We start from the raw sequence: 14,935 nt of genomic DNA, 5'->3' as shown, positions 1-14,935 counted from the left end.
GCAAAGCAGCTTGCAGCCCTTCAGCAGCACGAGGGGTCTTCAGCGAAATGGCTGAACAGCCACAGACCACCCCCCCAGCCCTCCCTTTGCCATCCCCCTCCTCTTTATGTGCCTCCACCGGCTCCATGAAACATTAAGCATGCGAAGCGGTGCCGAGAGCTGGCAGGAATCACGTGCGCCTGGCATCCCTGCCCCCAGCCTCCATCTTCCCAGCAACGCTCCCAGCTCCCTCCAACTGGGGTTTGTTGGGGGATTTTTGATGCCTTTATTTTCCTAGGACTGAATAATTTGCCATTGGGTATTGTAATAAAGATGATGTTAATAACAATCCCAAAGAAGAATGTTTCTATCGTTGCTCTGCAGAGGTTTTATGGCCAAGCAGAGGAGCGTCTTGCAGTGCAGGAAGAGCCTTTTCACAGCCACGATTTCAAAAGACAGATGCAAAATAAGGCACTTTTTTGTGCAATACAGGAGATGGTACAAGGATGACTTGGAGTACAACCCAGGGTTGGGGTTTTTTTTACCCTCCAGAAAAAGAAAGCAACTTACCCAGAGCTGATCATCCATTCCTGGTGGGTTCTTTTTAATAAAAGCACCATAATATGTGGCAATATTTCGGTGGTGAGAATACTTCTTCAGCATGTTAATTTCTTGCTTGATCTCTTCCTCTTCATCCTAGGACAAGGCCAAAAGAAAAACAAGATGTGAGGTGCTAAAAATCACCACTTTACAGGCTCCTGTTGCTCTCTGCTCTTGGGGGAGCTTCCACGCACCCGCTGCTGACCAACCTCACCTAAGTTTCCTTGCACCACTTTTACAGCTGAGCCTGAAGGTCCAGACTGGAGACTAACAGGCACAACATGGGCCCTTGAGCAAAAAGCTAAAGGGAGAAGGCTTTGCCACATCCCCCACTGAATTTCTGAGCCCTGAACTGAACAGATGTTCCAGGGTGTTTTCCCCATGGTTCAGAACATGGTGTCTCCACCAGAAGGGGATCCTGAAGGTGCTGGCAGAGTTTAGGGTGGGCAGCAGTCCTCTCGCAGGGCGTAAAGACCCACCATCCCTGGGTGCTGCCCCAAACCCCATGGTGCAGTGGGAACACAGAGTGTGCCCAGGATACTCCCCATCAGTCCAACGCCTGCACTAGCAGCCAGCAAGCCCTCACACAGAGACATGCTCACCATCTGGGGAACACCAGCTCCACGCTTTGCCATCACAGCCAGATTACCCTTCTTCAGTGATTTAGACACTACTCCATCCTTTAAAACTAATTCCTTTAAAATTTGTGTTGTAATTTACATCAGGATCTGAAGTTTAACTTGTGTTACCCCAGTAATGCACCAGCACCCCTCCCAGACCCATCAAAGGTCCATGAGGATGTTTTTCACTGTAACCTCAGACTTCACCCTGTGGGAACCTCACTGTCCTTCATGCCACAGGATTATGTTTGGGGGGCTCTGCCCAATCCCTCAGAGCCTGCTTCCCACAAGAACTAGATGGATGGCACTTGGAGATGCTGCAAGTAAACAGCAACAAATCTCATTCACATCTACCAACTTACTTCCATGCATCATTTCACCTGTTATCACAAAAAACCCAACCCCAGATGAAGGTCCTCTGGATATTAATATCACACCACAACATCTAAGGTGTTTCCCAACACGCTCCTGGGGCCAGCTGACTGCTTTCACAGTGAGTCAGTTCTGTGCATGCTGCTCTTCTAAAAGCTAATTAGAAACATTAATTTCAAAAAAGTAAAGTGGGTAGATTAGGATCAAGTCCTAAATTCTGAAATGCTGTTATTCCAGTACTAAAACCCCCCGATACCCCAAAACCAACAAAAAACCCCCCACAACAACAACAACAACCCCCCACAAAAAAAAAAACAAACAAACCCAAAACTATATTCCTGCTCTTAAACCTGGTGCTGTTTATGTAGGTGGGAATTTTGGGAAGTATAATATGGCACTTGGAAATGGCACATAGCAATTCCACTCCTTTTTTAATTCTGGGCCATTGGGAAATGGTGAAACCATTCTTTCCTCTAAATCCTGTTATTTGTTTAATAACCCATAAATTCTTGCTTCTCTCAGTCTGGTACCAGTTTCCAAAGAGCTGCATTTCTGGGACCAGGGTGGTGCCATTTTTTTCCTATCAACAGGATGCACAGGAGTAATTTCACTTGCAGAGTCAAGTTACTCCTAACAACGCCTGCACAAAAGCTTTTTGGTGAAAAACATGGATCTGGAGGAACTGAAATGCGTTATGAATACACGATCCTGTTGCTACAGTTTTCTTTGGGATTTATTAACACATTCCAAAGAGTCACCACTGGATCTGGACACTGCTTTATTTCAGTGTGAAGCTACTTAATCCCAAAAACTCTTCCAGATTTGTTTTCCTCTCACATGTTTATTAGAAATAAAACCTCTTAATGGCACACTTCATATTAAGGCGAAGGGGATTTGCTTCCCGGGAACACAAGCCCTCCACCAACCTCCCCCACGTTATCACCCCCCATCCCCTTTTCCCCTCTTATCCATAATTTAAGGATGCAGGAGAAGGATACATTACCCCAGTGACGTCCATAACCTTAATAGCAGCAAGCTGGCCTGTTTTAACATGACGACCCTGCAAAAGAAAAGGGAGAAGTCTGTTTGTTCTGCTTGGTGACAATGTTTTCCTCACAGCAGACAGTATCCTTCAACAACCTCCTCACCCCGGCGGCATCCACGCGGTTTTTATTTGCTCTTTCAAGAGCATCTTCACAGCGGCCATGATGGGAAAGCAATTCCCTCCCCTTCCTCCTGCCATTACAATTAATTAGCAAAGGGCCTTTGATGCTGTATTTTCCTGGCAAACAAGTGCTGGAAATATCCTTTAATGCTCAGCCATGCAAAACCAACCAGCTCGGAGCCTCTCCGCAGCACAGAGCATGACTCGGCTGGAAACGGTCTGCTGGAGCTGTGGTGATGAAAATGTGCTGGATGGGTACCCACATGGCACAGACTCCGGTTCCCTCATATCCACGCTCCAGCTCTCAGGGACCCAGGGACACCCAAGGGACTCCAAGCCCACAGGGAACCATTATACACTCTGTCCACTGGTTTATTTATTGCACAAACACCTCAGCAGGTTGGAGAGGGTTTTAACATCGGATTTGCTTCTTGGCTATGGAAGCGACCCCATCTTCAGCACTGGCAGAAGCAGGGAGGCTGCATCTAGGGAAGATGCTCAAGAGCCAGCGTGGAAACAGGAGCTGCTTGACACATGTGGCCTCCTCAGCTTTCAGCAGCTGAAACACTAGCCAATCACTGCAATGAACTGCTTGTTGCATTGTGCTCGACTTCATTAATCCTAATGGAAAAATGCCTGGAAGCAATGGGGAAAAACTATAAAAAGAGAGCAAACTGTTGATGGGGTCTTAAAACCAACACAGCTGCTATCAAGCAAGGCAGTTCCCAGCCTTTCCAGCTCTCCTGAGAAACAGATCACCCAACGTCACTCCAAAATTGCTCCTATCAAATCACTGCCCCCTCTCCATTTGAGGGCACACAAATTGGGCAAAGCCAGGGGATAAGATGCTGCTTTTCCAGGAAAACCAGCAGCTGCTGATCCCGGCAGGAAAGCTGGGAGGCAAAGGGAAGCATCACCCACTCCCCAGTCACTTCCTACTGCAGGAGCAGCCCAAGGCCCCGTCACATGAGCTATGGATGGCACGGAGGACACGCAGGGCACAGCAGCTCCCACCCAGCAGCGCTGATAATTAACGTGTTGATATTAACACACCAAGGGCACAACAAGGAGCAGAGGCTGAGTGGGGACAAGCTGTAGCATGGCAGAAACAGGGGAAAAAATATGAGCTCTTCCCTAAATTACAAACTCTTCTGGCTCTGCTGCTGCACACCAGTGCGCTTGTTGATGAGCTGGGGGGGTTGCGCCTGCGTTTCCCAGCTTCTCTCCAGACTGGAGATGGTCCCTCACACCATCTCACCTCCAGCAGGAACCCCAAATTACCAGACACGAGGACCTCTCCCCATCCCGTAGGATTTCCAGGCACGGTGTTGGGAAGCAAACCCCTGTGCTGGCTGTGAAGCACCATCCTCTCCAAATTTATGACTTCGCCAGGAAGCCAATTCACTCACCAGGGCTCTTTGCTCATTTATTAACACAATTTATATGCCCTAAGCAACTGTGTGGACCAACAAAGGGAAAAAAGGGCTTTATTTTAAAATGAGAAACATAAAGAATTCTATAATAAAATGCAGCCCAGAAGCACCAGGCTGCGGCTGAAGCATCCCCTGGATGTGGCTGTCGGGAAGGAGGGGGTGCATTGCCAGACACCATCTATTTAGACAGCGTGATGTGCAAAACCAAATCCTCCCCTTCCTAAATCCATGCTTGTTTGCTTGGACAGCAAACCCCTACACTGACTGACTCTTTAATTAAAGCCAAGGGAGCATCAGCAGGGAATGTGCTCGGACACAACCACAGCATGCTGCATCTTCCACGGACACCGAGAATGGAGCACTGGAATACAACCAGCACCTGACCTGTGCATGTTACAAGGTACCACAGCAGGAAGAATCCCTCCTGACAGCATCAGCCACCCACTGCCTCCTGCACATCGGCCACGCAGAGCTATGTGCATGTGCCCAAAGGTTGGGAACAGCACCAGGAGCACCCATGGGTGTCCCTGTGGTCCTTCCTAAGAAGCTGGGATGGACCAGGCAGCAGAGTTGTCTCTGCCAAAGCCAAGGCAAGATGAATTGTTAAATAATGAGTGGCAAGCGCTGAATTCTCCACTGCAAATGTTGCACTGCTGTTAATAAGCTATAAGTGGGGACTGGGGTAGCCACACCAAGAAATTCCATTGAGATCCACTACCTACCTCCTGCATGTCCTCCATCCACCCAAACTTGTTGGCTTTTTTCTTTAAGCCTCCACTATAAAACCACAACACCCAAGCCCAGCTCCTGCTCCTGGGGTCACCTCTGTTCCCCCAACAGCAAAGACATGGGTCTAAATGGGTAAGACAGCAGACTTTAAACAGAAGTCCTCTAGCTTTTCCAAAGTTGCTCCTTTCTGGTGCCCGTGTGCTGGGGAGCTCATCCTGTGAATGCTGCAGAGGGTGCAGCTGCCTGGAGGCAAAACCTTCAGGAGGATGAGACCTCCCAGGGTAAGGTAGTCACTCCTGAGCGCTCAGGCTAGACCACCATCACCATTTTTGGCAACAGAAGTGAAGGAAGCAGGAGGAGAGCAGCAATCATTGCAGCCACCCTTGCTCGCTGTGCCCTCCTTGCCTCCTGCCTGCTTACAAACCTCTTCCAACAGCCCCCGGCCAGCTGTCTGCCTGCAGACAAGGAGCTGAACCACCCTATAGCAACCTGTAACTCTTCATCTTCTCACCTTCTTTGTCTCCTGTCATTGTCTGGGATTTTTCCACTTGTCAGTGGTGGGTGAACTGCTTCCAGCTGCTCATACATAAGAGTGAGAGATGCAAGAGGACCAATGTCCTCTCAAAGCGCAACCTGCCATGACATCCCAGCTTCCAAACTGTGGTACCACCAGCCCCATCCCACCGTGGGGCTCAAGCTCCCACATGCCTTTGATTTAGACATAAGCATGGATTTACTCTCCTCTTCCTGCTCACACAGGGTAGTGACTGAACCCCCCAGAAACTCAAGGGGAAGAGATTTCCAGGAGGCACTTTCAACGCCCCACACTGGCCATTCACAGATGGCACCAAAGTTTGAAGGACCCCAGCATCACCTGGGGTGCAGCTTCTGGAGGTCTCAGACAAATATCCTCCATCACCTCCCTGCTCCTTTTCCCAAAGCAGTTTTTGCATCTGCTGGCTACATAATGTCCTGGCTGAACTGCAAGATCTGCTTTCATCTTCATAAATTCAGCACCATTACCAACACTGTGATGGCCCCAACTGCCTACAACAACTAGGAGGAAATCAGTGCTACTGTAGAGTGGTTTTTCCCCCTCTCCAGATTTGCTGTCAAGGTTCACTTGGGTATAGACCCACATTTCAGCTCAAGCTTATTCAAGCGTGAACTTCAAAGCTGTCACCTTTTTTAATTAAACATCCATCTGAGCATAAATTCATGCTCCTAATTACTCTCAAAATGTTATATCAACTATCACTAACTTGATAATGTCAAGTATTAAGACTAATTTCTGCAAATGAAGCGGGCGCCACGAGTTTCTCTTCAAAGGTTGTGGTCCTCACGACCCATAAAGCATAATGGACCGAGACATGGTGGGTACATCAATAAACACCTTTAAACATCAGCTGATGCATTCAGGCATTATATTTGCTACATAAACAGTCCCTGGACTCAGAATCAGCCTTCATGTGTATAAAACCTGTGCACTTTGGCCCAGAATTTCAGGTCCACGTTTTAAGGACTGATAGAAGACGACTGATTTTTGAAATCTTGCATGGATTTCACCTTTAAGCACAACCTGCAATGTGCCTGTACCCCAAAATACATCCCACCTACAGAATCACAGAATCGTAGGGGTTGGAAGGGACCTCCAGACATCACTGGGTCCAACCCCCTGCCAAAGCAGGTTCCCCATTTACTGAACTTCTGCTGCCAGCTCCTATTCGCTCCACAACTTATGTGACCCACCACCAACCAGTGGGACACAGCCAGAACTGTCCCTCTCAAAAAACCAGCAGAGCTCCAGTTTACTTCAGCCAGGCAGAGCATAGTCTCTTAAACCCCCCAAGCAGGGGACACAGCTTCCAACCCCCCACTCCCCATGCATACGTAACCCTCACAGCACTGATCAGAGGAATCCATGGCAGGTCTGATCCTTTAAAAGCCATTCAGCCATCCCTTAGTCATGGGATGCAAATATTGAGTAAGTGGGATTGGGGGTGCTCTTGCAAGGCACTGCAGAAACTTTGAGGTGGACAGCCTTGCTGGTAGCAGACCACGTCACCCCTCACCAGTGAAGAGGTATAACCCCAGGAACACTGCGTTTCATACGGAAATCTCAGTAAACTGAGACAAGGAATCTCAGAGAAGTCCAAATATCACCATTTCAGTGGGACACAAGTCCTCCAACTAATCTTCTTCCCTTACATTTTTATTGCAGTTGAAACACCAGGCTGATGCCAGCAACCCAACAACCACCCTTTCTACTGGCCAGCTCCTGCCTCTGAACCACGCTCCTCTGTCCTCCAGAAAGCTGGATGCTCTCCCGACTCTTTACCTCTGGCCAACCTGCTGCCACCCCTCAGGCTGCTTCTGGAGAGCAGAAGACCTTCACTGAGCAGGACAAGCACAAGTTTCACTCAGAGCTGCTCCTCCCTTACAACCATTTCAACATTTTAAGTAGTAAAATCCTGGAAAAACTTTGAAAAAAACCCACAAAGCCCCATAAATTAATACAGTGGATTGTTATTTCCTGTGTTCAGTTCTCCTGAGCTGGGTGTTTTTATTAATATCTCAGCTTGGATTGAACAACTGGAGCTTCCCCTTGGAAAGGCACAAATCCTCTCCCAGCACAGACGTCTCTAATTGCCCAGGGCCAAGCTAATGCTCTGTGTTGACTGAACAAAGCCGACCTTTGGACTGAAATATTTCTAATCCTCTGTATCAATCCAGGCCCTGATCGGGGCTGTGCAGCTGGGAGAGCTGCAATTCCATTACTGCAGCTCCACAATAGGGCTGATGTTAAGTAAAGGCGGCAGGATTATTAGATTAACAAGCTAAATTGTTAAATTAGCATATTATTCATCTCTGAGAATAACACGTGCTGTAGCACATAGGAGAGCAAGACCTTATACTCCCCTATAGAGGAGGGGAACATCCCTTACCCCAATGCTTTCCCCTATGCCACCCCCCACCTTTCATGCAGCTCCAAGGAGGCTGGAGACACCATTCCTCCCCCAGCTTAGGGAGAACTGAGAGGTTTCCCTGTCCCAGGGATAAAGCCACCAGTGTAAGAGGCTTAAATCAGCATCAGAGACCCCAGATCCTGCCAGGGGCTTCTGCTGACACCTCCTCAGGATGTGGCTCTCACCTCTTCTAATTCCCACCCATGGAAAAGATCAGAAAACACTTCTTCACCACCATCTAACACCAGCCAACTGTCGAAGGGTGATCATGTATCTGCTTCACATGAAGAAGGACCATGCACAGATCTTGTCCACCAGCATGTGAAGCTGCAGCTTTTGAAGAGCTGAGCTTCACGGTCACGGGATTTCAAGATGCTTCTGCATCTGGCAGGGCTTTCCAGGACACAGGAACCAACACCACCCTCCTCAAGGGAAGTCCAAGCCTTGACAGGAACTGGTCTAGGCTGGAACATGAGTGCACCCAGCATAACAGAGTGAAGCAGGCAGAGATAGAGACTGACAGCAGCCAGCAAAGACACCGAAAATGGGTTTAAGGAGCAGCTGATGGAAACCCCAGGGTACCACAGGGCTGAAGAGAGATGCTCCTGACAAAGAACAGTGTATAAAATAAAAGGACAAATGGTGCCTTAGGAGAATATTCCTGGAGCTGGTCCCTCACTAAAGCAGCAGGATTCAAAGGAGCTCCAGTGGGATGGAGGAGGGGATACTTTTGGACCCCCTGCAAGCATTGGTCTCAGCTCCAACGCCCTCAGCACACGCAGGTCCCACAGACAGCTCCAGCCCCTCGGTGCTCTGCCAAGGGGAGCAGCCCCCTGAGGCAGGGGGGCAGTGGCTGGTCCTGGGGTGCCCCTCCTGCACCACATGTCCTCCCTTTGCCCCAGCTCCTCTGCTTCTCCACAAGTGCACATTTTTGCAGCTAAAAGGAGGCAGTACAGCCTGTTCCCAATAACATTAGTTCATGACAGCCATGTTATTACCACCCTTTAACACCCCCACTGTGCTTCTGTTTCACATCACTGCCTATTCAACGCTGCAGTATTCATAACTAAAATTAAATCTCTGTTGAGGAGACCCACAAGGCACCCTTTCACACGGGCCACATCTCAGATGGCAGCAGCAGGTTGCTCCTCTGCGTGGGAAGCAGTGAGCTCTGGAGGAAATGGCACTGCCCGCGTGTGCTGGGACCACCCAGTCCTCTGCAGGGGTAAGCTTGGTTCTCAAGGGTAGCCCAGACCATGCCACCAGCTGAGACCTCCCTCCACATCCTCATCACCTGACATGTTAGCAGGGGACCACCACAAACCTGGCCAGGTCTAGACTGCAGCAGGGAGGCTTCATGTCTGCAAGGACCAGGCAGACCCCAGCCTGCTGTATGAAGCCCAGTCTGCCCCACAGCAGACCATTTCTGAATGGCCCCAGGGCAGCTCAGCTTTATCATGGCTACAAACACACCAGTTTCAACATTCAAACCCAAACTCCAGGATAACCTTACCAATCTCCCTTCCCAGATGAAGCTGGCTCTGCACAGGATACAGGAACAGACATCCCAGGGCAGCAGGGATGTCTCTGAGCCCTTCCCTGTAATTACTGGGGCTGCTCAGGACCTCCAACCATCTGCTTTGGGATGGAGTCGAGCGCTATGTCCACAGCTTCATGGCAGCGACTTGGGGCACCAGAAAGGTCTCCACCACAAAAGGTGCTCTCCCAGCACTGCTGCGGTTTCTTCTGTATTTGGAGAAAACCCTGTCCCTTCAGAACAGACTGCTCCTAACATGCTCCCTGCTGCGAGGCAGATGGGGCTTGATAACTGCAAACAAGAGCTGCCACCTCCCATGGCAATTCACCCCACAACACCAGATAGACATAGGTACCTCGGGGTCTCCTCAGGCTTTTGGTACCCCATTTATCTGCACCACACTTTCAACAGACCTATTTCAACACACAAAGGTCCACCTGCTCTTCAGTCCATGTCCCCAGTCAGTAACTGTCTTGCAAACCTCAGCTGAGGTAAAAAAACAGCCCTTGAAGAAAAAAACAACACTACCACAGCAATGCAAATGGAGTTTCTTGAAACACCTCTTCAGTGCCATCTCCTTCACTTCAGCCCCAGTTTCATGTGGAAGTGGCATGTAAAGTGCAAGATGGTTGTTTACCCAACAAACAGCACTGAGAGCCACCTCCTGCAACCCCCCGAGTGCTCAGCATCCTCTCCAGCAGCGGGGATGGATGGGACTGGGGCAGGAGACAGCCATGGAAGAGCCTGGCAACATGGAGGTATCTGTCATCTACACCTGATTGAGGAGGTTTTTTATTTGGTTTTGTCCCTGTGTAAGGAAAACTGATTATGAAGGAAAGCCCAGATCACTTCTCAGTGATTTCCTGACCATTTAACCCAGGCAAGTTAACTCTATGGTTGTAGAAGTTTTTCCATGAAGGGCTTCCACAGCATTTTACTAAATTACCAACAGACTACAACAACTGTGACAGTGTCCACAGGAATTACCCAGGCTGACTGAGGAGCCCAGCCTTCCAGCCCAAGTCTTTCCCATTGCCTCTGTTTCTCCACCTAACTCCAAGGCAGTATCTCTAATTTCAGTTCCCAGCATGGCAGAGCTCCCTAGGCTGCCTCATGTCCCCACGTTCTCTGCAGACATGATGACCCAAGATGAGTTCCTGGGGTCCTGCCTTGGATCTCTCTGGAGCTGACAACTGCACACTTCAGCAGGGTTATCAAGGCAGTTAAATGGGTCTCTCTCCCCTTTCGGCCCCATCTGCCTCTCATCTCTCAGATTGCAGAAAGGCACCCAGAACACAAACCCACCAAATTCTTCCGTGCACCAACCCCAATGCCCCAAATCCAGGAGAAATTTGGGTTGAACTGAGGTCCAGTCCCATTGCTGGTAAGGCCTGAACCCACACAGCAGGAGCCAGTTACCTCAGACTGATTTCTAAGCAAGCCATCCTTACAGCCCCCTCACTCCTCGAGTCACCCCTGTCCTACTAACCCTCGGACCAGCTCAGGTCTAACCACCTTGATTGCTGGCCATGTGGCAAGGCTGACTGAGCCCACCTGTTCATTCAGGCTTCATGCATTCATCAGCTGGAAGCAAGACTCTGAGTCCCTGTCTCAGAGTGGTGGAAATAACAAGCAAGCTGATAAAGGTGCTTATGTTTCTTGGGGCTTAGGACAGAATGACGCAGTTGCCAGCAGCTTTCACGTAGATCTCTGGTCACTTAGGACTTAGTGTTAGGAAATTAAGTATAAGAATGACTGAAGTCACCCCAGGACTAGTGCTACAGAGGGCTGAGGTGTTCCCCGAAAGTCCAGTGACTTTGTAACTTAAGATACTGCAGACCCCATGTTACACGTCTGTCACACATCAGCTCAAATACCAATTTCAGACCTCACATCTGAAGGCAGATGGACATCACACTCTCTTTTATCCTGAGCTGCCTCCAGGGTTTGTGTCTGCCCTCAGCAGCCCTGATGACTCACTGTCCATCCTACCCTACACTAAGTCACTTACTGTCAGCAGTCAATAAACATTTCGCAGCTCCTGTGTTCCACTGGTTTAAAAGACCCAGCTGTGCCTAGAGCCATATGATGTGCTATACATACTAATTTGGTGGCACAGGGACCTTTGTGCTATCTGCTGCTTTAAGCAAAGCGGGTACAGGGTAGCAATATTTTACAAATGCTTATTGAAAGAGGGAGCCCCCAAAAAACCTGACATGCAGACCCTTTATCCCAGTGTTTGCCTGTCTGTCACACAGGCACTCGCTGCTTTGTCTGGGATAAAGCTGGGATTTTGGACTCCACTGCTGAACAGCCCCACTGCGGCTCACCTTCTAAGCCAGCCTTGCAGGTTAGGATCAACAGAGTTGATCAGGAGATTAAACTGCATTGCTTTCATCACTTCTCACTTGCCCAGCCTCCTCTCCCCATCTCAAAGCTTTTCTACTAAGAAACAAGATGGGCCTTGCCCTGCCTTCCCAGAGGGACCTAAATGGACCTCACCGCACCCAAGAGCTGCCTCTGCTTGGCAGGTGACCCTCTTCCCTGGATACCCAGTGCTCAGCAGTCCCCATTTCTCTGCAAAAAGGAGAAACCGGGATGTGAGGGCTCCTCTAGCAAAGGAAGGAACCTTAAAAGATCCCACAAAGCCAAAGAAATCCCCCAGTCCCACACATGACCCCCCTTCAGCCTGACAGCAGGAGTTAGCCAGGGATGGGAGGGGAGAAGAGGAGGGGGACTAGAGATTAGCAGAGGAAGGTTAAGGAACTGTGCAGAGCAACACAGCTCAGGAAGGAGTGGGAGGAGGCCAGGAAGAACCCAGTGTCCCTGCTGCCTTCGGCACTCAGGGACACGAGGGATGAATCCATCGCCAGCACAGCATGTCACGATCTGGTGATTAAGGGACTCCAGCCACCGCAGCCACTGCCCAGCAGCGTGGTTATCCTCACAGGAGGCCTATCCAGCCACTACAGGCCCTATTTACAGAGAAACAACACACAGACACAAATCGATGCCGTGCAGTTTGAAGGAACGTCTGAGGGCCATGGATTTTCCTCACTGCTATTTGCAAAGTGAAACAAAGCGGATGAAAAAAGCTTTCAAAGCGGCCTGGAAAGCTGCTGGCAGGCAGGGAGCCTGCCGGGACGTGGGCAGTGGGAGGCTGCCTGCAGCTCTGCAGGGAGAGCGTGTCGGGCAGGGGGTGATGGCCTTTTATTCCACTGGATAAAGATCTTAGTGGAAATCTGAAAAGCCCGGCGTGAAACCTCATCCACAGCCTAATCCAAACCTCACACGGGCAATGCCGTGCTGTAAGCACGTCAGGAAGGAACCAAGGCCAGGAGCTGCAGCAAATCAAACCACGAACCTGCAATTTCAGCTGTACTGAGAGAAAGAAAACGAAAAGATACTGCTTTATAAGCATCCCTCCGTGCCAGCTGCTTCCTGCTCCTAACTGAAGGCATCTCAGGCCACCCACTCATCCATCCCCTACAGCCAGGACAACACCTCACCCCTCTGGGGCCAACATAGCCTTTTAACCCTTTCCCAGAAGGGCCAACATCAGCTGAGCACTAAAAGCTGCTGAAACGTTACAGGCAGATTGAGATTAAAAATTCAAGACCTTTCCCAGCAGCAAGAGCTGGCTGCAGGACAAAACCACAGCTTGATTTAGTGCTGGGTATTCGGGTCTGGGCATCTCTCAGGGCGCAGGCGAAGGTGCAACGAAGTCCACCGCTGCACGGGAGCGGGGAAAGATTTCCCTGCATTTTTCCAGGGGAAGAAACCCAACCTGCCAATTTGTCTGCTCCTTCAGTCCTCCCCAGCTCGGGACAAGTGTCAGTACACTTAAGAGGGTGTAGAAATTCCCCCTATGTTAGACCTGTGATTAAGTTAAGGTTGATTTTTAAGGAAAGCACAGCCAGGGATGCACAGCGTGGGACAATCTCCTGGGAGGGAGGGTGAAGGCGGAGCCGAGCAGCTGGGTGCTATTCCTGGATCCCCACCAACTGCACTCGACCTTGGGCAAAAAGACCAGGCTCTGTGCCACTCAACTTTGTCCCCCAATAAAAGGGGATAAAATAAAGCCACCCCAATAAAGATGATGCAATGCCTGATGTTCTATTGCAAAAAGCCTCCGAAACCTCACCTAGATATAAGGAGCACATCTGAGAATAGAAGGAGTTGTTCCTCACCAGCCATACACTATATCAGGGCTCTGATTTGCACCTTCAAACAATAGCACTCCATAAATTCTTAATTTATTTATTTCTTTTAACGTAGCAGAGGGAGGGCTTTTGCTTTCCCAGCAGCCTTACCAGAGAAGAAAAGCAGCCCAGTTTCTTTACATTTGTAATTCAAATGTTCCTACACAGCATTTCCACAAGGCTGCTTAAAAAGCGCACTGGAAATTGTAATTAAAAACTGATCTTCTTTATGAGATGACTCAGGCTTCTGCAGGCTTCAGCCCCGGCCTCAGACAGCTCTGCCAGTGGAGCACCGCTTCCCAACAGCGCAGTGAGCTGCCAGTGTTCATCCAAACCCAGGAGAAGGTTTGCTTAAGTATGAAGAGCAACAGATAAAGTGAAGTTAACGTTTCCTCTCTGCCATGAGCAGCTCAAGAGAGCAAAGGACCAGGCCCACCCCTCGTGCTGGAGGAGGCAGCTTCACAAACAGGGGGTTTTTGCTAATGACTTGGAAAACAGAAGCCTTGGCTCAGGGTGGAAGGATTTTGCTACAGGATCTGGCAAGGGTCAGTTTCAAACCCTCAATGCAAAGAGGCTGCGATTCCAGTGAGGGTACCAGCGCTGCAAGGAATGCAAGAGACTTGGCTCCCTCCCATTTAGGGACAAGAACCAGGTGGTCCTCAGCATCTCCAAAGAAACCACGGAGCAAGGGCCCTACCTGCAACAGGGATCAGAAGTACTGAGCTGCAGGCAGAGAGGGGATCAGGGGTAGGCAACCCAGGGCACCTTTGCTTCAAGGGTCCTTTCCCAAACCCAAGGACAGCCCAAGGTCAACTCAAGCCAACTGCAAAAGATAATAGAGATGGGATCTACCTCACACCTCACCAGCAGACCATAGCTGAGGATCTGGCTCTCCTCTCCAGTTTCTCCATGCTTTACAGCAGCCCAGATGAATCATGCTGTGGATGAATCTCGACTGCTTTCTCCACCCTCCACCTAACCTTACCTGTGTGAGAAGTGACTGGCACTGATGAAGATGCGAGGGGCTCCATCACTCATCTCATGCTTCCCAGCATGGGATGCAGCAACAAGCCTTGACAGAGATGCAGAGAGGGCTAAGGAGCTGACTTATCTACCAGATCAAAGGCAGCATCACCAATTCACTATCGATCTATCCCAAGGGAAGCCAAGACGCAGGGGGTAAGCCACACCAAAACGGGGTGTTGAAGCTCCCTGGGCCACCAAGAGAAGGAGGGAGGGCAGGAGATGGCAGCACCCCAGAAAGTAAGGGGCAGCACCGAGCCGCTCTCCATCCCTGCTCACCAGGGCCAGCATCAGTGATCCAGCCCTTTG

The 14,935-nt window shown here is 49.9% G+C and overlaps 1 protein-coding gene across 6 annotated transcripts in view; it reads right to left on the bottom strand.

The window, feature by feature from the left end:
* Window positions 1–14,935, bottom strand: part of TNIK (TRAF2 and NCK interacting kinase) — a 158,441-nt gene that overhangs the window by 72,965 nt on the left and 70,541 nt on the right. For all 6 annotated transcript variants that reach the window (XM_084267688.1, XM_084267690.1, XM_084267693.1 and 3 more), the window contains exons 3-4: window positions 2,575–2,631; window positions 550–675 (exon numbers count right to left, since the gene is read on the bottom strand). In XM_084267688.1, the coding sequence (XP_084123814.1) occupies window positions 550–675; window positions 2,575–2,631 (183 nt within the window). The remainder of the gene's footprint in view (window positions 1–549; window positions 676–2,574; window positions 2,632–14,935) is intronic.

The sequence above is a fragment of the Gallinula chloropus genome, assembly GCF_964237585.1.
Source record: "Gallinula chloropus genome assembly, chromosome: 8".
NCBI classification, from domain to species: domain Eukaryota; kingdom Metazoa; phylum Chordata; class Aves; order Gruiformes; family Rallidae; genus Gallinula; species Gallinula chloropus.
This window is presented reverse-complemented; position numbering and strand designations above follow the sequence as displayed.